Genomic DNA, 23,979 nt, shown 5'->3' with positions numbered 1-23,979 from the left:
TGGTTGTTGGCGAACCTTGGGTGTTTGCATTTTCTTGTTGACTGCAACCCCTGGTGTTTTTGGTGTAGTTTGGATGCCGTCTGCAGTTGTCTCAATCGGAGTCAATGTAATGTTTACAAGTTGACTTGGTTTTGAAGTGTCCTTGATTGAGGTCCTGTCTTCCATAGTTGTTTCTGGCATTGTCAGGTTCTCAGGAATTTTTAGGTCGACACTTGGCTCAATTTGTTGTAGACTCTTGGTTGACTTGGTCTTTGGAAAATTAGTTCTCGTTGATAAAAGTTGATCAGTGTGTCTCCTCCACACATCGTCCCGAGTTTGAATGGTGCAGGAGACCGATCCTGTCTGTGCGAAGACGATGACAGGTATGCACGTCTCACTGGTGGTATAGTTCCTTGCCAATGCTTCCTGACCTTTCCGAAAAAGTGTTTAGCCCTGTTTTCATGTTCCAAACATGACTGCTGTTTCCTTTCAACAATTTCTCTTGTCTTAGGTGGTTTCAGAAGATCAAACAATGTGCCTAACTGACTTTATCTTAAGTAATGCCTGAGACCTTTTTAGGTTGTCAAATGTATTGTATTCCTGTAGGTCATCAGGAATTGGTTCAGTTGTTATGACAGTGATCCTTGTTCATGAGTTACTTTCAATGAATGCTTCATTGTCTGAACAAACCTTTCAGCCAGCCCATTTTTTGGCAGAACAACGTGGCTCTGTTCAGATATATTGGATTCCGTTCTCCTTTAGATAATTTATGAATTCTTGCGAAATGAACTGTGGCCAGCTGTTCAGGCTAACCGAATCTTGTAAAAAATCTCATCCAGTCTTTCTGATCTCTCTTCATAATGGTGTCTTCAGGCCATTTCGAGTGTGTGTCTACCACAGTAGGAATAACATTTGCCCTTCAGATAGTCTGTCATACTCTATATGAATTCTTTGCCATGTCACTTCTGGCCATCCCATGGGTGCAAGGATGTTCGTAGCGGGCACAGAACACATGCCCACCTTCTCCTCGATTTCGCTGTCTAGCTCTGGCCACCAAAAGTAGCTCCTGGCTATCTCCTTCATCCTTACTATCCCACAATAACCTTCATGAATTGGTTTAGGACATGTTTTTTTAACAATGGCAGGATGAAGACTTCCAGTGGTGACCATGAGCTGATTGGCCACACACAAGGTGACTCCCGCTTGGAGACTTGGTTTTGGGTCCTTTCTACCCGGTAAACGGTTGTTTTCGTGACAAATAGAACAAGACAATTGAAGCTTGTTTGTTTCTACTCTGATGTGGCATGTCAGTGGATTATAATACAAGGTTCAAATCTAACAATGTCCCCATTTAAGATTTGGAGGACTGTTGTTGCACAGTGAAGGAAATGGTGGACCTCACCATGTCGACGTCGCCCGTTGCGAGAATTAAAGAAGCATTGGCAGGAGATGTGGGTGGACCTATCCAGGGAAATTGAGGTAGCGGTAGCTCCTCCTTGCGGAGGTTGGAATGGTTGGAGTAGCGACTAGAGTAGCTATGTTAAAAAGAGTCGCCGGACACGACGATTCAGGAGGTGCAGAAGGTGGTCTAGGATCACAGCAACTAAATCGGATCTCTAGAGACAGAGATAACCATGCTGGAGGAGGTGCACAAAGTTTTGAAGGCCAGGATGGACGGCCAGGAAGATTGATCCAAGTGTCAAAATCTAAGGAGATAGACTGTTGGTGGGAGTAGAAGGTACGAGCGCCACAGAATATGTGGTGAAGATGTTTGGGATGCTGGTCAGCGGTTTTCTAGAGGCCCCCAGAGGTGGATCGGGCCCACAGGTCGTTGTGTCAGAAACCGAGAGCCAGGGATCGGCCATGGGCGATAATCGTCCGGTTGCATAAGTACATAAGCAGATTTTGAGGTGGGTGGTAGGCGAAGTCCATGTGAGATCGTAGCTGGGAGGTTCACTTAATGCACATATATCAAAACATTGGGGCCAACCTGGCGAAACATCGAGCAGGCTTCAACAAGACTAAGACGGCGCTCTTTAGGAGCAAAAGGCGTGCTGTTAGGTAAATTGGACGTTCTGAATTCTCCCTTGGTGTACTCGAATAGGTACCGTAGTGTGGCGACTAGGGAATTTTTACAGTAACCATTGTATTGTCAATGTAAGCCCATTTGTGACACTAATAAAGATTATTATTAATGTCTTTGTGGTTAGGTTTGGGAGAGGGCAGTGGTGGTGGCAAGTTTGGGTGGACCTGAAACCAGATGGGCCTAGATCTGGCTGGATCTTCTCACAAAGTAGTGATGGCAGAGCCTAATAAGAAGGGGGCGTTCAAAGACCCCCGTTAAGATGATTACATGGAATATGAGGGGGTTAAATGGCCTGGTCAAAAGGTCCCGGATGTTTGCGCATTTGAAGAGCTTGAAAGCTGATGTTATCATCTTGTAAGAGATGGATTTGAGGGGAGGGATCAGCCAAGGCTAAGGAGTGGCTGCATGGGACATGCATTCCACTCAAAGGGAGGTCGAGAGGGGTAGCAATCCTGCTTAATAAGAGGGTGGCCTTTACGGCAGCCAATATGGGGCAGGGGGTGAACCTGTGGAAGTTTAGGCATCTGGGAGAGAGGGAGTTTTCCTGCTCCAACGTGCTCCAACGTGCAACGGGTATACTCCCGAATAGACTTTTTTGTGGTGGGGAAATTGGTACTCCCGGGGATTGTCGGGGCTGAGTAGAGTGCGATAGTGATGTCGGGCATGCACCATGGGTGTGACGCGTGAGACTGGTTGAGCAAAGCAGCCCTGTGGAGGTTAGATACAGCGCTCGTGGCAAAGCAAGTTTTGTGAGAAGGTAGCCCCAGTCATAGGGAGTTACCAGAATGAGTAGGTCTCAGCTGCCACGTTTTAGGAGGTGCTGAAGATGGTGTTGAGAGGGGAGATCATTTCATATAAGGCCCGCATGGCAGAGGTTGGTTGACTCAATTTTGAAAGTGGATTGGTAGTACTCCACAGCCGCAAAGAGCTGTTAGTGGAGCGAAAGGGGTGGCAGGTGAAGTTCAATTTGGTATCGACAAGGAAGGCGGTGAATCAACAACATCACTCACTGGGAGCATTCTCTGAGTATGGGGAGAATACCAGCCGTCTTGGCTCAACAGCTGAGAAGACGAACAATTGTACAAAAGATGGCCCAGGTTAAGGATGGAGGGGGAGGGCTGGTGACGGCTTCGAACAGCGTTAATGGCACATTTGAGGCATTTTATCGGGGGCAGTACAGGTCTGAGTCCCTGGCGGAAAGTTTGGAGATGGAACAATTTTAAGACGGGCTGGACTTGCTGGTGGTGGGGAAGGGAAAGGGTTTAGAGATGCTGTTGGGGCTGGAGGAGATGATGGAGTGCACCGGTTCTATGCAATCTGGGAAGGATGGGCCGGATAGTTTTCTGGTGGAATTGTATCAGCAATTTGCAGCATCACTGGCACCACATATATTAGGCATGTATAATGACTCTATTGCGGGAGGAATTACCAGCCATGTTGGCACAGATGTCCATTACCCTGATCCTGAAGAAGGATAAGGATCCGGTGGAATGCGGAACTTGTAAGCCCATTTATTTTCTGTACACTGGCTTTAAGGGGCGACAGTTGCCGAATAATATTACGTGAATTTTGAATGTTGCCATGACCCCATCTAGGGGGACGGTGCCTGAAGTAACCATCTCTATGCACACAGAGAAGGCTTTTGATCAGGTCCTGGGACGATTTGGTTTTGGGCCAACATTTATCTCCTGGGTGAGATGGTTATATACTGCCTCTACGGCAAGTGTTAGGACTAATGTGGTGAGTTCAGGATATTTCCGGCTACACAGGAGCTTGAGGCAGGGATGTCCCCATTGGTTTTTGCGCCCGCTGTTGAACCCCTGGCCATCGCACTTAAGTCATCGAATGAATGGAGAAGTTTTGAGATGGAGTGAGGGGCCTAAGGAGCCTAGGGTGTCCCTATGTGAACAACCTGTTACTGCATACCTCTGCCTCTCTTTTTCATGTATGTGGAAGATAGGACTGTTAAGGAAGTTTGTATCCTTCTCTGATTACAAACCTGACCTAGCCAAGAGCGAAATATTTCCGGTAAACTTCCTGGGTAGGGGGAGCAGACCTGGGAACCCTACCATTCAAGCTGGTCAGGATGAAATTCTGATATCTTGGTCTTCAGGTGACTCATGATTAGGCTCTTGATGCACAAATTGAACTTGGCCAGTCTGCTGGAAGGGTGAAATGGGGCTTGAAGAGGTGGGATTCTCTTAGGGGCTGGTTTAGCACACTGGGCTAAATCGCTCGATTTTAAAGCAGACCAGGGCAGGCCAGCAGCACGGTTCAATTCCCGTACCAGCCTCCCCGAACAGGTGCCGGAATGTGGCGACGAGGGGCTTTTCACAGTAACTTCATTGAAGCCTACTTGTGACAATAAGCGATTTTCACTTTCACTTTCACTTTTCTTGGCGGGAAGAGTGCAGACGATCAAAATGAAAATTCGGTCGAGGTTCCTATTCGTGTTCCTAATCTTTTTTTGTTATGGTGGATAACTAATTTTGGCTTTTGTATTGGAAGGTAAGACACCTAGGATTTGGAGAGCCTTTCTACAGAGGGCAGGGCATTTGGTGGGCCGGCATTACTGCATTTAATATTACACTACTGGGTGGCGAATCGAGAAAAGGTGCAACAGTGGTGGTGGGGAGCAGGGGTTGGGGTGGGGGCAAATGGAGGAGGCTTCCTGTGTTGGGTCATGTTTAAAGGCGCTGGTCGCTGCCCCTCTATCTTGTTTTCCCCGGCCAGGGATTCAATGAGCCCGGTAGTGGTGGCATCCCTTAAAATTTGCAAAACGTTTAGGTAACATTCCGGATTGGGGGACATGTCGGTATTGTTGCCAATCTGTGGAAACTGTCGGAGATAGACCTAACTTATAGGATTTTGAAGAGGGGGGCGGTTGAGAGGATTCGGAACCTGGGGTTTCCTTTGGGGTTAATTAGTTAGTTTATAAAATCAAAAATGACAAACTGTAATAGATTTGAGTGTGTTTTATATGTTTGTGGAACTTTGTCTTGTTTGGGATGACTACCCTCACTCCCCAGAGGACATGACCAGCCTGTACTGATATGTTAGCATATGGCTTCAATTCTGGGTTTCATCCTGTGGTCTTTCCACTAAGTACTATGTCCATAACTTCTGACAGTAGTGGATTATTTCTCATATGCCTATTTCTGGTATACTTTTTAACTTGTCCTACATTTACAAGAGTGTTATTGACTTCTTCGAAATAGACAATATTACCACTCGAACTATTCTTAATGACTCGTTAGGTATCCATCGGCTTTCCCATGGAGATTTTATTGAATATATATGTGGTGACAACAGCTGCGCCCATTTCTGCATCCAACTCTCTGCTAGAGATGGAATACCAGTGTGCAGCCCAAGTATCATTGTCAGTGGTTGATGATCCATTAATAAAGTAAATTTCTGTCCATATAGGTATTGGTGAAAACGTTTGATTCCGATAATGATGCCTTGAGCTTTCTTCTCTATCTGTGCATAGATCATTTCTGCTTTGTTCAAGGATCTTGATGCAAACGCTATTGGCTCCACTTCATCATTTGGGCATCATGTGAGAAATCACTGCTCCCACCCCATAAGGTGATGCATCGCAGGCCAGTTGCAAGGGTAACTTTGGATCAAAGTGTTTCAGGACTTCTGATTTCAGTAGTGCCTTTTAGCTTGTACGCAGGCCTTCCTGCACTGAGAAAACAATCCCAGTCTATCCAATCTCTCTTCAGTGCTAAAACTCTCCAGCCCAGACTCCATCCTGGTAAATCTTCTCTCCACCTTTTAAGTGCTATCCCATTGCTCCTATAATGTGGATTCTAGAACAACACACAAAATACTAGCTATGGCCCAACTAACATTTTATACAGTTCCAGAATAACCTCCTTACTCTTAAACTCTACACTTCGGCTAATAAAGGAAAGTCTACCATATGCGTTCTTAACCACTGCATCCACCTGCCTGCCCATCTTAAGGGACGTGTACATACATACCAAGTCCCTCTGCTGTTCATCATGTATCCCCTTGCCTTGTTTGGCCTGCCCAAGTGCATCACCTCGCACTTACCCTGATTTGCATTCTATTTGCCACTGATTAGCCCATCAATAGCGGTAACACAGTGGTTAGCACTGTTACTTCACAGCGCCAGGGTCCCAGGTTTGATTCCTGCTTAGGTTACTGTTTGTGCGGAGTCTACACCTTTCTGTGTTTGCATGGGCTTCCTCCCACAGTCCAAAGATGTGCAGGTTAGGTGGATTGACCATTCTAAATTTCCCTTCGTATGCGGGTACTGGGATAGGATGGAGGTGTGGGCTTTGGTAGGGTGCCCTTTCCAAGGGCCGGTGCAGACTTGATGGGCTGAATGACCTCCTCCTGCAGTGTAAATTCTCTGACTATCCTCCTGTATTCTAGAGCTATCCTCCTCACTATTTACCATCCCACCAATTTTCTTATTATCCACGAACTTACTGATTAACCCTCCTACATTTATGTCTAAATCATTTGTATAAACCACAAACAGCAAGGGCCCCGACACTGATCCCTGCGGGACTTCCTGCCACTCGGCAGTTTTGGATCCACTTTGCCAAATTCCCTTGGCTCTGACCTCGCTATCAGCCTTCCATCTGGGGCCTTATTAAAAGCTTTGCTGAAGTCCAAGTAGACTACATCAAATGCATTGCCCTCATCTACAACCTGATCACCTCTTCAAAAAATGCACTCCAGTTGGTCAGACATGATCATGCTGACTGCTCTCTACTATTCCAGATCTTTCTGGGTAGAGCACATGGCGAGCTTCTTTTGCTGTTGTTTCCTCTGAAATCTGTGGTTAAATTTGGATTCCTTCAATGGCTGGTACAAATATTTGGCACCCCTCTGTTGCCAGGTGTAGTGCCGCAAAGTTTTTACCTTTATCCTTTTCAGACATTGCATGGATTGACAATTTTTCTTGTTTTTTCTTCTCTGGGAGTCTGCCAGGGTGGTTCCGACCTCCTTGTCGCCAATTTTCTTTGTGGTGTCTTAAAAGATAGGCTTGCAGACCCCGAAGGTACAAGCAAACTAGAACTTTATTGGAAACTTTTTTATTTAACAGGCTTTAAAGATAAACTGCCTCTTTGCCTATGCTATGGCCAACGATGTCATCAGTACGTTAAGTGATCGGACTCGATGAGACCTTGTTCCAACTAGGAACAGACATGAATACATAACATGCAGTAGTAATACCACTCATTGTCTCCTTCAGTGTCTAATTTCACAGTCATGAATATTTTTAATTGCTGTGACTCTACAAAAATTTTGTGCACTTTTCACATTTTGGTATTATTTACCTTTTTCTTTGGAACAAACTAGTAGCCCAGAATTTGCATTCGCTAAATTTTGTAAGATGCTTATCAAAGAATGATTTTTTAAAAAATAATTCAATCCACACAACAGATTCATCCTGTAGATATTGATGTTAGTTTTTATTTATGAAATAGATTGGTCAGTGGGAGCAGAGATGGGACAGCACGGATCTGGCAATATCAGTACCAGGAGTGGAAAAGTATCTTGCTGGACATGGGTGCTCAATTGCCAGGGTAAGCTGTGGGATTTCTCAGTCCATTGTTGTAATTTGTTAATTTCTGTACAATTGGTTGTAAAGTACTTAGCCAAGGTCATCCAGAATTTAGATATGTATGTTGCGTACAATTTAACGGTACAGTTTTGATGTATTGGGATTATCACTGATGAAACTTTGAAGAGATTTACAAATGAGTATGAATAACAAAAGGAAAATAGTAGAAAACGGAAGAAACAAAAGCAAGTTGCCTTTCTGATATATATAACAATCTAAAACTTGAGCAAACTTGGCATAAGCTGTTGACTTTTACTGAATGTAACAAATTTGATTGGATTCTTTGACGTCCGGAAATATAGATATTATGATGAGTGGTTTGTTACATGTATTGTCCAGATCTTCAGGAAATTATAGAAAAACAGAAGGTTTATTAGTGTCAAATAAGGGAACGGATTTGAATACAGATTTCCAGAATTTTATGTTGCTACTTCCAACACCTGTCATTTTCCTTTTTGGTCATTGTGTATTATTTGCTGGTATCTCAAAAGGTTTTGTTTCTGCTTTTTTAGAACCAACCCCTGTCCAGGGGATGATAAGGTCACAAAACTTAAAGTGACAATGGTTGCATGGGACCGCCACGACAATAATGTCATCACTGCTGTGAATAACCATACTTTAAAGGTGTGGAACTCATATACTGGGCGATTGCTGCACATTCTGATTGTAAGTAGTATTCAACAACTGACAAAGGCATGGTTATGATATGAAATTAGATCATTACATCACATGAAAATACATAATTGAATGATTTAACATGAAGCGTTGAAATTAAAGAAGCCTATATGTTGTATTTTGTTCCCTTAACTTAGACTTTTGTGAATTTCAGTTTCGCATGCAGTTTAAGATCCAGGAATGTGCGCTCTTGCGTGCAGGTAGTTTACTACAGAAAGTCAGAATACCCAATCTTGGCTGTGTTTTTTTGGCAGTTGGTACGTGGAGGTCTGCTATCTCCCTACAAGGAGGGAGGGAAATTTGGATTTGGTAATTTCCTTGTAGCCAGTTCAAATTCATTGACTGAGAATGGGGATGTGTCATGATTAAGTTTGTGAAACTGAACAAAAACAGCCTGTGTTCAATGACCGAAGAGCAGAACCTATTGTCATGGTTACATAATAGGTGTGTCTGAAGTGTCTATACAAATTTGAATAGTGAAGAATTTGAATACTGTCACAGTAAACATTTACCCATACCTCTATTGTGGATGGCTGCTTGAGTGTTGTGATAATTCTATGCTAAAAGAATTAATGATATATATTGAAGTGAAATACTAAAATAAATTAACTCAACTGCTGTTCCTCTTTCCCTGTCCCATCTTTTTCTTCCACATTTTCTCCCTCCTTTTGCTTTGTTTCCAATCCACTAACTTATTCATTCTGTAGCTCAATATTTTTTTCTGTTTCTTCAAAATTTAAGTTAATTTCACTCCTGATCCTATCATCCACTTTGATGGGAGACAAAGCATACAAATTTGGCCTGCAAAGAAAAGGATTGTTGCACGTTTTTCAATTGATCGTTAGAACTTTAAAAAAATAAATTTAGAGTACCCAATTATTATTGTTTTTGGGGCAATTTAGCGTGGCCAGTCCACCTAACCTGCACATCTTTGGGATGTGGGGGTGAAACCCACACAAACATGGGCAGAATGTGCAAACTCCACACAGACCCAAGGCCAGGATTTGAACCCTGATCCTAAGCGCCACAGTCCCAGTGCTTTTTAAAAAAAAAAAAAATTAATTTTATTGAAATTTTTACAAAATATAAACATCTCCACTCTATTAACAAAACAACCGCGGTAACACCCCAAGAACAATACCCACCCAACTTCAAAAGCAACTACAAACAAAAGAAAAAAAACAAAAGAACACCCAAACAACAAAAGGGAAAGAGAACACCCGCCACATCCCACAAACCCATGTACACCCCCCCCCCCCCCCCCCCCCCCCCCCAGGTTGCTGCTGTTGCCGGCCTATTTCCCTATCGTTCTGCCAGGAAGTCCAGGAAAGGCTGCCACCGCCTAAAGAACCCTTGTACTGATCCCCTCGGGGCAAATTTCACCGTCTCCAATTTAAAGAACCCCGCCATATCACGGATCCAGGCCTCCATGCTTGGGGGCCTCGCATCCTTCCATTGGAGCAAGATCCTCCGCCGGGCTACTAGGGACGCAAAGGCCAGAACACCGGCCTCTTTCGCCTCCTGCACTCCCGGCTCCACTGCAACCCTAAAGATTGCGAGTCCCGAGCCTGGCTTGACCCTGGATCCCACCACCCTCGACACTGTCCTTGCTACCCCCTTCCAAAACACCCCAGCGCTGGGCACGCCCAAAACATATGGGCGTGGTTCGCTGGGCTCCCCGAACACCTAGCACACCTGTCCTCGCCCCCGAAAAACCTACTCATCCTCGTCCCAGTCATGTGGGCCCTATGCAGCACCTTGAACTGAGAGGCTAAGCCTCGCACAGGAAGAGGAGGAATTCACACTCTCCAGGGAATCCGCCCACGTCCTCTCCTCAATCTCCTCACCCAGCTCCTCTTCCCATTTACCCTTCAGTTCCTCCACCGAGGCCTCGTATACCTCCTGCATTACATGGTATATGTCCGAAATCCTCCCTCCTCCAACCCACACCCCCGAGAGCAACCGATCCCGCACCCCTCGTGGGGGCAGCAAGGGGAACCCCTCCACCTGCTGCCTGGCAAACGCCTTCACCTGCATGTACCTAAACATGTTCCCCGGGGGGAGCCCAAACTTCCCCTCTAACTCGCCCAGGCTCGCAAACCTCCCATCCACAAACAGGTCCCTCAACCCCCTAATACCTACCCTGTGCCAGCCCAGAAATCCGCCATCAATGCTCCCTGGGGCAAACCGATGGTTCCCCCGTATCGGGGCCTCCATCGAGCCCCCCACTTCTCCCCTATGCCGTCTCCATTGCCCCCAAATTTTGAGGGTAGCCGCCACCACCGGGCTCGTGGTATACCTCGTTGGAGGGAGCGGCAACGGCGCCATTACCAGCGCCTCCAGGCTCGTGCCCACACATGACGCCGCCTCCATCCTCTTCCATGCTGCACCTTCCTCGTCCATTACCCACTTACGCACCATCGCTGCGTTGGCAGCCTAATAGTACCCACAGAGGTTGGGCAATGCCAGCCCCCCCCTATCCCTGCCCCGTTCCAGGAACACTCTTCTCACCCTCGGAGTCCCATGCGCCCACACAAATCCCGTGATACTCCTGTTGACCCTCCTAAAAAAGGCCTTCAGGATAAGGATGGGGAGGCACTGGAACAGGAACAAAAACCTCGGGAGCACCGTCATCTTAACGGACTGCACCCTCCCCGCCATTGACAGCGGCAACATATCCCACCTCTTAAACTCCTCCTCCATCTGCTCCTCCAACCTTGTGAGGTTGAGCTTGTGCAGGGCCCCCCAGCCACCTGGACCCCTAGGTACCTGAAGCTCTTCCCTGCCTGCTTCAGTGGGAGCCTACCAATCCCCTCCTCTTGATCCCCCGGATGCACCACAAACAACTCACTCTTGCCCAGCTTCAACTTATACCCAGAGAAACCCCCGAATTCACTAAGAATCCTCATCACCTCCGGCATCCCCCCCACCGGGTCCGCCACATACAGCAACAGGTCGTCCGCGCACAGCGACACTCTATGCTCCTCCCCACCCCGCACCAGGCCCCTCCAGTTCCCTGACTCCCTCAATGCCATGGTCAGGGGCTCAATCGCCAACGCGAAGAGCAAGTGGGACAGGGGGCACCCCTGTCTCGTCCCCCAGTACAGCCGAAAGTACTCCGACCTCCTCCTATTTGTGGCTACACTCGCCATCGGGGCCTCGTAGAGCAGCCTCACCCACCGGATAAACCCCTCCCCAAACCCACAGAGGTTGGGCAGCGTCAGCCCCCCTATCCCTGCCCCGTTCCAGGAACACTCTTCTCACCCTCGGAGTCCCATGCGCCCACACAAATCCAGTGATACTCCTGTTGACACTCCTAAAAAAGGCCTTCGGGATAAGGATGGGGAGGCACTGGAACAGGAACAAAAACCTCGGGAGCACCGTCATCTTAACGGACTGCACCCTCCCCGCCACTGACAGCGGCAACATATCCCACCTCTTAAACTCCTCCTCCATCTGCTCCACCAACCTTGCGAGGTTGAGCTTGTGCAGGGCCCCCCAGCTCCCAGCCACCTGGACCCCTAGGTACCTGAAGCTCTTCCCTGCCTGCTTCAGTGGGAGCCTACCAATGCCCTCCTCCTGATCCCGCGGATGCACCACAAACAACTCACTCTTGCCCAGGTTCAACTTATACCCAGAGAAACCCCCGAATTCACTAAGAATCCTCATCACCTCCGGCATCCCCCCCACCGGGTCCGCCACATACAGCAACAGGTCGTCAGCATAAAGTGACACTCGATGCTCCTCCCCACCCCGCACCAGGCCCCTCCAGTTCCCTGACTCCCTCAATGCCATGGCCAGGGGCTCAATCGCCAACGCAAAGAGCAAGGGGGACAGGGGGCACCCCTGTCTCGTCCCCCAGTACAGCCGAAAGTACTCCGACCTCCTCCTATTTGTGGCTACACTCGCCATCAGGGCCTCGTAGAGCAGCCTCACCCACCGGATAAACCCCTCCCCAAACCCAAACCTCTCCAACACCTCCCACAAATACTCCCACTCAACCCTATCAAAGGCCTACCGCATCCAATGCCACCACTATCTCCGCCTCCCCTTCCATGGCCGGCATCATAATGACATTGAGGAGCCTTCGCACGTTCGTATTCAACTGCCTTCCCTTCACAAACCCCCATCTGGTCCTCATGAATGACCCCGGGCACGCAATCCTCTATTCTAGTGGCCAGGATCTTTGCCAGCAGCTTAGCGTCAGCGTTTAGCAGCGAAATCGGCCTATATGACCCGCACTGCAGAGGGTCCTTGTCCCGCTTCAGGATCAAGGAAATCAGCGCCCGTGACATAGTTGGGGGCAAAGCCCCCCCCTCCCTTGCCTCGTTAAAGGTCCGGACCAACAGGGGGCCCAACAGGTCCAAATACCTTTTATAAAATTCCGCCGGAAACCTGTCCGGCCCTGGCGCCTTCCCCGACTGCATGCTCCCAATCCCTTTGACCACCTCCTTCAGCTCGATCGGCACCCCCAGTCCCTCCACCTGCTCCTCCTCCACCCTCGGGAATCGCAGCTTGTCCAAGAAGCGTCCCATTCCACCCCCCTCCACCGGGGGTTCCGACCGGTACAGTTCCCCATAGAAGTCTCTGAAGACCCCATTAACATCTTCTCCCCTCCGCACCACCTTCCCAGTCTTATCTGTCACTCCCCCAATCTCCCTGGCTGCGTCCTGCTTTCGGAGCTGGTGTGCCAGCATCCTGCTCGCCTTCTCCCCATATTCATACACCGCCCCCTGTGCTTTCCTCCACTGAGCTTCCGCCTTTCTGGTAGTCAATAGGTCGAATCTGGCCTGAAGGCTACGCCTCTCCCCCAGCAATCCCTCCTCTGGAGCCTCCGCATTTCTCCTATCCACCCGCACCATCTCCCCTATCAGTCTCTCCCTCTCCCTCTGCTCCCCCCTCTCCCTATGGGTTTGGATGGAGATCAATTCCCCCCTCATCACCGCCTTCAACGCCTCCCAGACCGTCCCCACTCGGACCTCCCCGTTGTCATTGGCCTCAAGGTACCTCTCGATACACCCCCGAACCCTCTCGGCGGCCACCTCATCTGCCAGCAGCCCCACCTCCAAGCGCCAGAGCGGATGTTGGTCCCTCTCTTCCCCCAGCCCGAGGTCCACCCAGTGTGGGGCATGATCTGAAATGGCAATGGCGGAGTATTCCACATCCTCCACCCTCGAAACCAACCCCCTGCTCAGGACAAAAAAAATCAATCCTCGAGTAGGCCTTATGCACTTGGGAGAAAAACGAGTATTCCCTGGCCCTTGGCCTCGCAAACCTCCAGGGATCCACCCCCCCCATCTGGTCCATAAATCCCCATAACACCTAGCCACCGCCGGCCTCCTACCTGTCCGGGACTTGGATCGATCCAATGGGGAATCCAGTACCGTGTTGAAGTCCCCCCCCCCCCCCCCCCATGATCAGGCCCCCCCACCTCCAGGTCCGGAACGCGGCCCAACGTATGCCACATAAACCCTGCATCGTCCCAATTTGGGGCGTAAACATTCACCAACACACCCGCTCCCCCTGCAGCTTACCACTCACCATCACGTATCTCCTGCCACTGTCAGCTACCACATTTAACGCCTCAAACGACACCACCTTTCCCACCAGGATTGCCACCCCCTACTCTTCTCATCCAGCCCTGAGTGAAATACTTGGCCCACCCATCCCTTCCTCAGCCGAACCTGGTCCACCACTCTCAGGTGTGTCTCCTGGAGCATGGCCACATCCGCCTTCAGGTGCGCAAATACCCGGGCCCGTTTGACCGGCCCATTCAGCCCCCTCGCATTCCAGGTTATCAGCCAGATCAGAGGGCTCCCTGCCCCCATCCCCTGCCGATTAGCCATTCCCCATCCCTTGCCCACCACCGGCCAGCGTCCCCCGCTCTGCCAGTTTCCCACAGCGGCAACCCCCCCCCCCCCCCCCCCCCCCCAACACCCACCCAAGGCTAGGACCCCTCCTAGCCGCGCCCCTCCCTCCATAGCATTCCCGTGAGCCAGCTAACTTCTGCTGACCCCGGCGACTCCCGCCCTACCTCCGACTCCTCCCCACGTGGGACTACCCCTCCTCCATCGTGCCCGTTAACGGGTTCCCCCCCCCCCGCTCTTGCGCGGGAAAAGAAAACCGCCAGCAATAACCCGCGCTTCTCAGCCCCGACCCCGCCCCCACCATCTCCCAGCGCGGGAAACCCGCAGAAAGCCTGCGTTTTTGCCCTGCCCGGCCCCGCCTCCTCCAGGGCTACTCCCATTGTCAGTCCCCCCCCCCCCACCAGCTCCCCAAACTCCCCGTTTACCCCCCTGCCCGAACCCGTCCACCAGACCCATATAGAAAAGACAAATCGACATCACCCCACCCACCCTAAGGCCAACCCACATCTTACAATAAACCATACAAATACAGTATTATACAGCATCCCCCATCTTAGACCCTCAGTTTGAGTCCAATTTCTTGGCCTGTGCAAAGGCCCACGCCTCCTCTGGGGACTCAAAATAATGGTGCCGATCCTTACAGGTGACCCACAGACGCGCCGGCTGTAACATGCCGAACTTCACACTCCATCTATGGAGCACCGCCTTCGTCCGGTTAAACCCGGCCCTCCGCCTCGCCACCTCCGCACTCCAGTCCTGGAAGATCCGCACCTCCGTGTTCTCCCACTTGCTGCTCCGTTCCTTCTTGGCCCACCGGAGCACACACTCACGATCCACGAACCGATGAAACCGCATCAACACCGCCCGCAGCGGCTTGTTCGGCTTGGGCCTCCTAGCCAGAATTCTGTGGGCCCCCTCTAACTCCAGGGGCCCCTGGAAGGACCCAGCCCCCATCAGCGAGTTTAACATAACCGCCACATAGGCCGCTAGGTCCGACCCCTTCAGCCCCTCCTTGAGGCCCAGGATCCGCAAATTCTTCCTCCTCGACCGGTTGTCCAGCTCCTCGAACCGCTCCTGCCATCTTTTATGGAGCGCCTCGTGCATCTCCACCTTCCCCGCCACGGCCATTACCTCATCCTCCCTTTCGGAGGCCTGCTGCTGCAGCTCCCGGATCGCAGCCCCCTGGGCTGTCTGGGTCTCCATCAGCTCCCTGTTGGTTACCTTCAGCGACTCCAGCAGCTCCAACTTAAGCTCCTGGAAGCAGCGCAGCAGAGTCGCCTGCTGCTCCTGAGCCCACTGCCTCAGCTCCTCAAGGCCTCCGCCGGCCGCCATTTTGTCTTCCTTCCCCCGCTTTTTCAGGGGTGCTTTCTCCGTTTTTCTCCTTACCCCACTCCTGGTCCAGACCATAGGACTGTTGGGGTCGACTCCTGTCCTCTTCCCACGTCGGGATTTGCCGACACAGCTCCGTTGGGGGCCCTGAAAAGAGCCCCAAAGTCCGTTTTCAGCGGGAGCTGCAGAATGTGCGGCTTCGCTCCTCATTGCCGCCACCGGAAGTCCACAGTCCCAGTGCTAACCACTGTACCACATGCCGCCTCAATCGCCAGAACTTTGACTCCAAAATGGCATCCACAGTGTGCACAGTTCTGATGCAGTCTGCATGGATGCTACTTTGGTAAGTAAGATGGCAGACTGTAGGCACTGTGTATAGATGGTATGTAACGTTAGAGTTTTACAGCGCAGAAAAAGAGGCCCTTCGGCCCATCGTATCTGTGCTGGCCATCAAACACCTCTCTAAGGGCAGCACGATAGCAGAAGTGGATATCACTGTGGCTTCACAGCGCCAGGGTCCCAGGTTCAATTCCCTGCTGGATCACCATCTGTGCGGAGTCTGCACGTTCCATGTCTGCGTGGGTTTTTTCCGGGTGCTCTGGTTTCCTGCCACAGTCCAGAAATCGGTGGATTGGCCCCGATAAATTGCCCTTGGTGACCAAAATGGTTAGGAGGGGTTATTGGGTTGCAGGGATAGGGTGGGAGTAAGTGGGTCGGTGCAGACTCGATGGGCCGAATGGCCTCCTGCACTGTATGTTCTATTCTAATCCCATTTTCCAGCACTTGACACGTAGCCTTGTATGCTATAGCTTTTCAAATGCTCATGTAAATGCTGCTTAAATATTGAGAGTTTCCAGCTGCACTACCTTTTAGGCAGAGAATTCCAACTTCTCACCACTCTCTGGGTGAAAAGGTGTTTCCTCCATTTCTTCTAAATCTATGCCCTTGGTTATTCACCCCTCCGCGAAGGGGTTTCTTTCTACTTACCCTAACCATATCCCTCATAATATTGTACACCTTGATGAAGGCCCCCCTCCGCCGCTGTTGTTCTAAGGAAAACAACCCCAGCCTTTCTCCATACCTGAAATGTTCCAGTCCAGACAACATCCTGGTGAATCTGCTCTGCATCCTTTCCAGGGCAATCACAGAATAATCTTTTATTGTCACAAATAGGCTTATATCAACACTGCAATGAAGTTACTGTGCAAAGCCCCTGGTCGCCATATTCCGGCGCCTGTTCAGGTACACTGAGGGAGGATTCATTCCTATAGAATGCTGACCAGAATTGCGCACACTTCTCCAGTTGTGGTCTAGCGAACGTTTTATATAGCTCCATCATAACCTCCCTGCTCTTATATTCTAAGGCAAGTATCCCATTTGCTGACATAACCACCTTGTTTACCTGTCCTGCCTTTCAGTGATCTTTGGACATGCTCTCCAAGATTCCTTTGGTCCTCTGTACTTCCCAGCGCCCCACCATTTATTGTGTATCCCTTTGGCTTGTTAGCCCTCCCAAAATGTATCACCTCAACTTTTCGGGGTTAAATTCCATTTGCCACCGTTATGCCCATCTGACCAGCTAGTCTATATCATCCTGTAATCTAAGGCTTTCCTCCTCTCTATTTGCTATTCAGCCCAACGAGTCTGCACCGACCCTTTGAAAGAGCACCCTATCCAGACATATACCCTCCACCCTATCACCATTACCCAGAAACCCCACCTAACCTTTTGGACACTGAGGGGCAATTTAGCAAGGCCCATCTACCTAGCCTGCACTTCTTTGGACTATGGGAAGAAACTGGAGCACCCGGAGAAAATCCACGCAAACACGGGGAAAACATAGAAACTCCACACACACATAGTCACCCAAGGCTGGAATTGAACCAGAGTCCTTGGCACTGTGAGGCAACAGTGCTAACCACTGTAGCATCATGCCACCCACAAATCCTTAAATGTACACTACAAACAGCAAGGACCCAGCACAAATCCCTGAAATACACCACTGGACATAGGCTTCCAGCCACAAAAACAACTATTGACCATTACTCTCTGTCTCCTGCCACCTAAGCCAATTCTGGATCAAATTTGCCAATTTACATGGAAACATAGAAAATAGGGGAAGGAGGAAGCCATCCGGCTCCTCGAGCCCACTCCACCATTCATTATGATCATGACTGATCATTCAACTGAATAACCGGAGCCTGCCCCCTGCCCCATATTCTTTGATCCCCTGCATCCCAAGTGCGATATCTAACTGCTTCTTACCATGCTTGACATGGGTGTTTAACTTCTTGATCGGTCTCCCATGCGGGACCTTGCCAAAAGTTGATGTAGAGTACATCAACTGCACTGTCCTCGTCTGCACACCTAGTACCTCAAAAAAAAAAAATCAATCTAATTTGTTAGACACAATCTCTCCCTGACAACGACATGCTGACTATCCTTGATTAATCCTTGCGTCTCCAAATGGAGATACATTCTGCCCCTCAGAATTTATTCCAATAATTTCCTTACCACTAACGTTGGACTCGCCAGTCTGTAATTACCTGCTTTCCTCCAACTTCCCTTCTGGAATAATGGTACCACATTAGCTGTCCTCCAGTCCTTTGGCACCTCTCCTGTAACCAGAGAAGATTTGAAAACTGGCATCCGGTCCCCTGCAATCTCCTCCCTTGCCTCCCACAGCAGCCTAGGATACATCTCATCTGGGGATTTATCCACTGTTAAGCCCGCTAAAGCCTTCACCCTCTCAATGCTAATCTTTTCAGTTATATTACAGTCCCTGTCTCTGCTTTCTATACCTACATTGTTCTTCTCCATAGTGAACACAGATGCAAAATGCTCATTTTACTACCTCTCCTACCTTGGCTCCACACACGTTGCCACTTTGGTCCCTAATGAGTTCTACTCTTTCCCTCTTGCCCTTAGTACACTTAAAAAACACAGAGGGATGTTGCTTGCTAGTGTTTTTTCATGTTCGCTCTCCTGATTGTTTCCTTTTTTAAGTACCCCTACTCACTCCACTTTCTATACTCCTCTAGGGTGTCCACTGTTTTGAGCCCCCTGAATCTGCCATGAGCTTCATTTTTTTTCTTATCCAATGCTGTACATCCCTTGACATCCCGGGTTCTCTGGACTTGTTGGTCCTACCCTTTATCTTTATGGGTATATGTTGACATGTACGCTTTATTAAAAAAAAAATGTATTTTGTTACAAATATGTATCAAAACCGGTTACAACGAACAAACACCCCAGTAAACATGCTTCCCTACAATTAACTATACAATGTCCACAGATTTTTCATCTTTTTCTCACACCCCCCCCTCCCCCGCGACAAACTGCCCCTCCAACATGGTCACAAACATCCCCCACCTTTTCTCAAAACCCCCTGAGGAGCACCTTAACTCATACTTTATCTTTTCGAATCGCAGGAAGTCATACACGTCACCCAACCAAGCCGCTACCACCGGTGGCGATGCCAACCTTAGCAAAATTTACTGCCGTGCAATCAGAGACGCAAAGGCCAAAAAATCGACCTTCCTCCTCTCCATGAGCTCCAGCTTCTCTGAGACCCCAAATATCGCCACCAAAGGGTCCGGATCCACCACCTCCTCCACTATCCCGGCTAAGACTGTGAACCACCCCCCCCCCCCCCCCCCAGAATCTTGTTGACATTGTACTCTGATTTCCTTTTTGAATAACTCCCACTGTTCTGATGTGGATCTTGCTGGAAATGTCTGCTTCCAGCCCACTTTGGCCAGGGCCTTTCTTATCCTATTAAAATCTGCCTTCCCCAGGTCAGAATCCTTGTATCTGGTCCATTTTTGTCCTTTTCCAAAACTACCGTACATCCTACCGAGTTATGGTCACTATCATCAAAATGCTCCCCCAGACACATCTACCATCTGAATGACTATAGTCCCTAAAATTAGATCAAGTACTGCCCCCTCTCTTGTATGACTTTCTACGTGCTGGCTCAAAAATGTCCTGCATGCACATTAAGAATTCTGCCGCCTCTAATACTTCACACTTTGTGTATCCCAGTTAATATTGGGGAAGGTGAAATCCCCAATTATTTTTACACTTATTAGATTCGTCCTTCTTATCTGCTCTTTAAAAAAAATGTTTTTTAAATGTTTCCAATTAAGAGGCAATTTAGTGTGGCCAATCCATCTACCCTGCACATCTCTGGGCTGTGGGGGTGAGACCCTTGCAGACACTGGGAGAATGTGAATGGGGAGGTGTGTGACTGACCTGGGGCCGGGATTGAACCTGGGTCCTCGGCGCCATTAGGCAGCAATGCTAACCAGCATGCACCCAGTTATATCTGCTCTTCTATCTCTCCCTGACTGTTGGGGACCTTTAGTACACTCTTCGCAACATGACTGCCCCCTTTTTGTTTTGCGTTCCACCCATATGGGCTCAATTGAGGAGCCTGCTATGATACCATCCCTCCTCACTGCAGTAAATGACTCTTTGATCAATATTGTAACGCCACCTCTTTTACACACACTTTCTCTCTTTTTTTTTCCCCCCCTCCCACTGGCGCACACCTCCCCGCGTGCGCAAACCTCACCCCCCCACACGCACCCCCTCCACACATACATTGACATACCCCCTTCCCGCACGCACCCCTTCCCGCACACGCTCTCACACACACACGCACACGCAACCTCGCCCCACACTTATTGCCTGCAAATTCTGTACCACGGAATATTGAGTTGCCAGTCCTGCCCCTCCCATGCCAATGTCTTTGTGACAGCAGTAATATACTTTCGTGTTAATCAGTGTCCTCGGTTCATCAATCTTACCTGTGAGACACCTTGCATTAAAATAAGGCCGTGCCAGATTGCCTTGTGCCTTAACATGTCTCAATTTGGACTACCTTCCAGACTGACCTGTTTTTATTCTATATTTAGCTGTGTATCATCCCCCACTGTACCTCCACATGTAACCCATCCCCTGACAAATTAGTTGAAACCCTCCATAGTAAGCCTTCCTGCAAGGATGTTGTTCCATCCTGGTTCAGGTGCAACCCGTCTGACCTGTACAGGTCCCACCTTCCCCATAAACTGACCCAGTGATCCAGGAAACTAAAGCCTCCATCCTGCATCATCTGTTTAGCCACCTACTTATCTGCTCTATCCTCCTCTTCTATACTTGCTGGCATGTGACACCGCAATGGTAATCCAAGATTGCATTCTTTGAGGTCCTGATTTTCAGTCTACTAACTAGCTCCCAAAATTCTTGCTGCAGGTTCTCATCCCTCTTTCTTATGTCGTTGGTACCAATGTGAGCCACAACCTCGGGACTGTCCACCCTCCCCCTTCAGAATTCCCTGCAGCCATTCAGTGGCATCCTTGACCGTAGTCAGGTCTGTGGCTGCACCCCTCACTATCGTGTCTCCTTCAGGATGTGCTTTCTCCCAACTGCTCGTGCACAAATCTTACTGATCATAAGAGGCAGATCATGACATAATCTGTGCATAATGCTGATTTGACACTTGCTGAAGGAAATGGTACAATGGTAACATCACTGGACTAGCAATCCACATGGGAGGGCAGGGACTCAAATACCCCATGGCAGCTGGTGGAATTTAAATGTAACTGATAAATCTGGAATTAAAAGTTAGTCTTGGTAATAGTGACCAATAGTGACCATGAAACTAATCCTAGTAATCTGTTACTTAAAAACAAGACATTGCTGTATAAACTCAACAGATCTAGCAACATCTGTGGAGATAGAAAAACACACAGCTAACGTTTTGAGCCCAGATGACCCTACCACAGAACTGAAGAAGAATATAAATGTGATGAATTATGAGAATGTGGGGCAGAATGGGAAATCTGATAGGTCAGAGCCAAGGAGAGATGGACAAATCCCCCCCCCCCCCCCGCCCCAATCTTGAATGCACTCATCCAGCAAGTGGAGAGCATTCCTTCAAACTCCTGATATGTAACATGTAGATTGTCGGTAGGCTTTGAAATGTCATGGGCGAGTTATTTAGCAGAGGATTCCCAGTCTCTGACCTGCTCTTCTGCCCGAGTATTTATATGGCTGGTCCAGTTAAGTTAATGGTAATGTCCAGGTGTTGATGGTGGGGATTCAATGATGGTCATTCTTCGAATATCATAGGAAGATGGTCAGTTCCTCCCTTGTTGGTCATTTCCTGGAATTTCTGGGCCCACTTTTACCAACTGGCGGAACTTTGGGACCCATGCTGGCCGCCGTTTTCGACCCATGCCGGCGACCTTAGTGATGCATGCCTGCAAACCTTTGCAACACAACATCATTGATTACCTTTAATGTGGCAGATGAGCCTGCCTGGTCCTCACGATCTCACTTACTTCGTCGTTCAAGGGCCCTGGATCACTGCTTTCTCCTGCTATTACTTTACCTCCTGTGAAGCTCTCCAGCATATTCAATTGTGAGATCCTGGCCTGTTTGTGGCTCTGGCCCTCTCTTTCTTATTACACAATAATTCATCACCATTATCAGGGTGGCATCGTAGCACAGTGGTTAGCACTGCTGCTTCACAGCGCCAAGGTCCCGGGTTCGATTCCCACTTGGGTCACTGTCTGTGTGGAGTCTGCACGTTCTCCCCGTGTCTGCGTGGGTTTCCTCCGGGCGCTCCGGTTTCCTCCCACAAGTCACGAAAGATGTGCTTGTTAGGTGAATTGGACATTGTGAATTCTCCCTCTGTGTATCCGAACAGGCGCCGGAATGTGGCGACTAGGGGCTTTTCGTAGTAACTTCATTGCAGTGTTAATGTAAGCCTACTTGTGACACTAATGATAAAGATTATTCATACAGTCCTCTTGCTTTCTTACTGGCAGTACAGGGCGTGTGGTGTCAGTGTACATGCTGAACGTGTGGCCTTCACTCTGCTGCTGCATCTGGCGGAATTTTTTTTTTAACTTTGAAACTTGACTTTCAATAACTGATTTTTTTCCCAAGTTTATGACTTTTTACGACTGAGAATTAAAACAATTTCAGTTGAACATGCGCATCCTTCCATTTACACACGAACGTTGTTTTAAACATATTCCCATTTCTTTAGAAATTTAAACAAGCGTAGAAAAAGTGCAATCTTGTTTTACTTTTTTCAAATGTATAGATTGTGGAAAAACTGTCAGTATTAAAATGTATAATTTCATTTTTAATGGTCTTAATCTGATAAATTGCTGTTAAAATGTTTAGGGTCACGAAGATGAAGTGTTTGTTTTGGAACCACATCCATTTGACGCAAGAATTATTTTGTCTGCTGGCCATGATGGCAATATCTTTATTTGGGACATTACTAAAGGCACAAAATCTCACCATTACTTTAACATGGTAAGTATACAAAGCAGATGCGGGGAACTGTTCAGCAGTTTGCTTTCATTTTGAAATCTTTGAATCTTTCCATATAATTAAGATTGTTGTGTCTACTGAGTAGAATCTTTCTTTCTTGATCCTGAGTCACTTCCCTTAAATCTGCATTAATAATACATATTTATTCATTTGGGGATCCATATTCTTTCTGTCGCTTTTAGATATTGGCCCACTAGATCCGGCCCACCCCATCCGCCCAGCCATTCTCTGCTATATTAGCCACAGCCACTAACTTGAAAGATAGACAAAATTAGATGAGAGTGACGCAGCCACCAATGACTATTGAGGACATACAAGCTCATGCCTACAGTGAGAAATGTAACTATCAGATCCTAATCCTGTACAATGAAACATTCAAAATATTGACTTCCTTGTGACAATTTCCTACAGTTAACTTGTCTGGAATCTTGCCATCAAAATTTGCCAGGTGCCGCCTTCCTGCACCTACCTTCCAAACCTGCGACATCTACCACCTGGAAGAACAAGTGCAGCAGATTATGAACACCCCACACACACACAACAACAGCATTCTGGAGGTTCCTGCAACACATGGACTGCAACAGTTCACGAAGGCAGTTCACCACCATCTTCCCGAGAGCAATTGGGAATGGGTAATAAATGCTGGCCTTAAACAAAACAAAACAAAACAACAACAACAACAACAAAAAATACTCCTCACAAGTAATAAGAAGGGGAACTTCAGGTGGTGGCCATGGAGTGAGCGGTCACACGTTTGATAGCTCCCACTCAAGGTGGAATGTTTTGGTTATTTCTCAATCTGAGGGGTGAAGTTTTGAGTGAAAAGAGGTTTAGGTGTAAGAGCTGGGAGAAGGTGTAACTCCTCTGGTGTGGCTGGTGGAACGATCCACGAACTAGGAATGGGTTGAGGGGAAGGGGACGATTGGAGCAGGAGAGTCTTCAGGTGCGCCACAGGTTAAGATGGCGGAGGACAAAGAGCCTGTTCTGCCCGCCCTGCCCTCCCAGTGGTTAGTGGAGCAGAGGCTGGAGTCCCAGAGCCGGGTGATCTAGTAATAAGTATCGATAACCATGGCAGCCATGGT

The 23,979-nt window shown here is 48.6% G+C and overlaps 1 protein-coding gene across 3 annotated transcripts in view; it reads left to right on the top strand.

Annotated features, from left to right (window-relative positions):
• LOC119968780 (bromodomain and WD repeat-containing protein 1-like) overlaps positions 1 to 23,979 on the top strand; it is a 232,603-nt gene that overhangs the window by 45,452 nt on the left and 163,172 nt on the right. For all 3 annotated transcript variants that reach the window (XM_038801511.1, XM_038801510.1, XM_038801509.1), the window contains exons 13-15: positions 7,537 to 7,635; positions 8,186 to 8,339; positions 22,745 to 22,879. In XM_038801511.1, coding sequence (XP_038657439.1) covers positions 7,537 to 7,635; positions 8,186 to 8,339; positions 22,745 to 22,879 — 388 coding nt within the window. The remainder of the gene's footprint in view (positions 1 to 7,536; positions 7,636 to 8,185; positions 8,340 to 22,744; positions 22,880 to 23,979) is intronic.

Source organism: Scyliorhinus canicula, chromosome 7 (genome assembly GCF_902713615.1).
Source record: "Scyliorhinus canicula chromosome 7, sScyCan1.1, whole genome shotgun sequence".
NCBI lineage: Eukaryota > Metazoa > Chordata > Chondrichthyes > Carcharhiniformes > Scyliorhinidae > Scyliorhinus > Scyliorhinus canicula.
The sequence above is the reverse complement of the archived record's forward strand: the minus strand, read 5'-3'. Positions and strand labels throughout refer to the sequence as shown.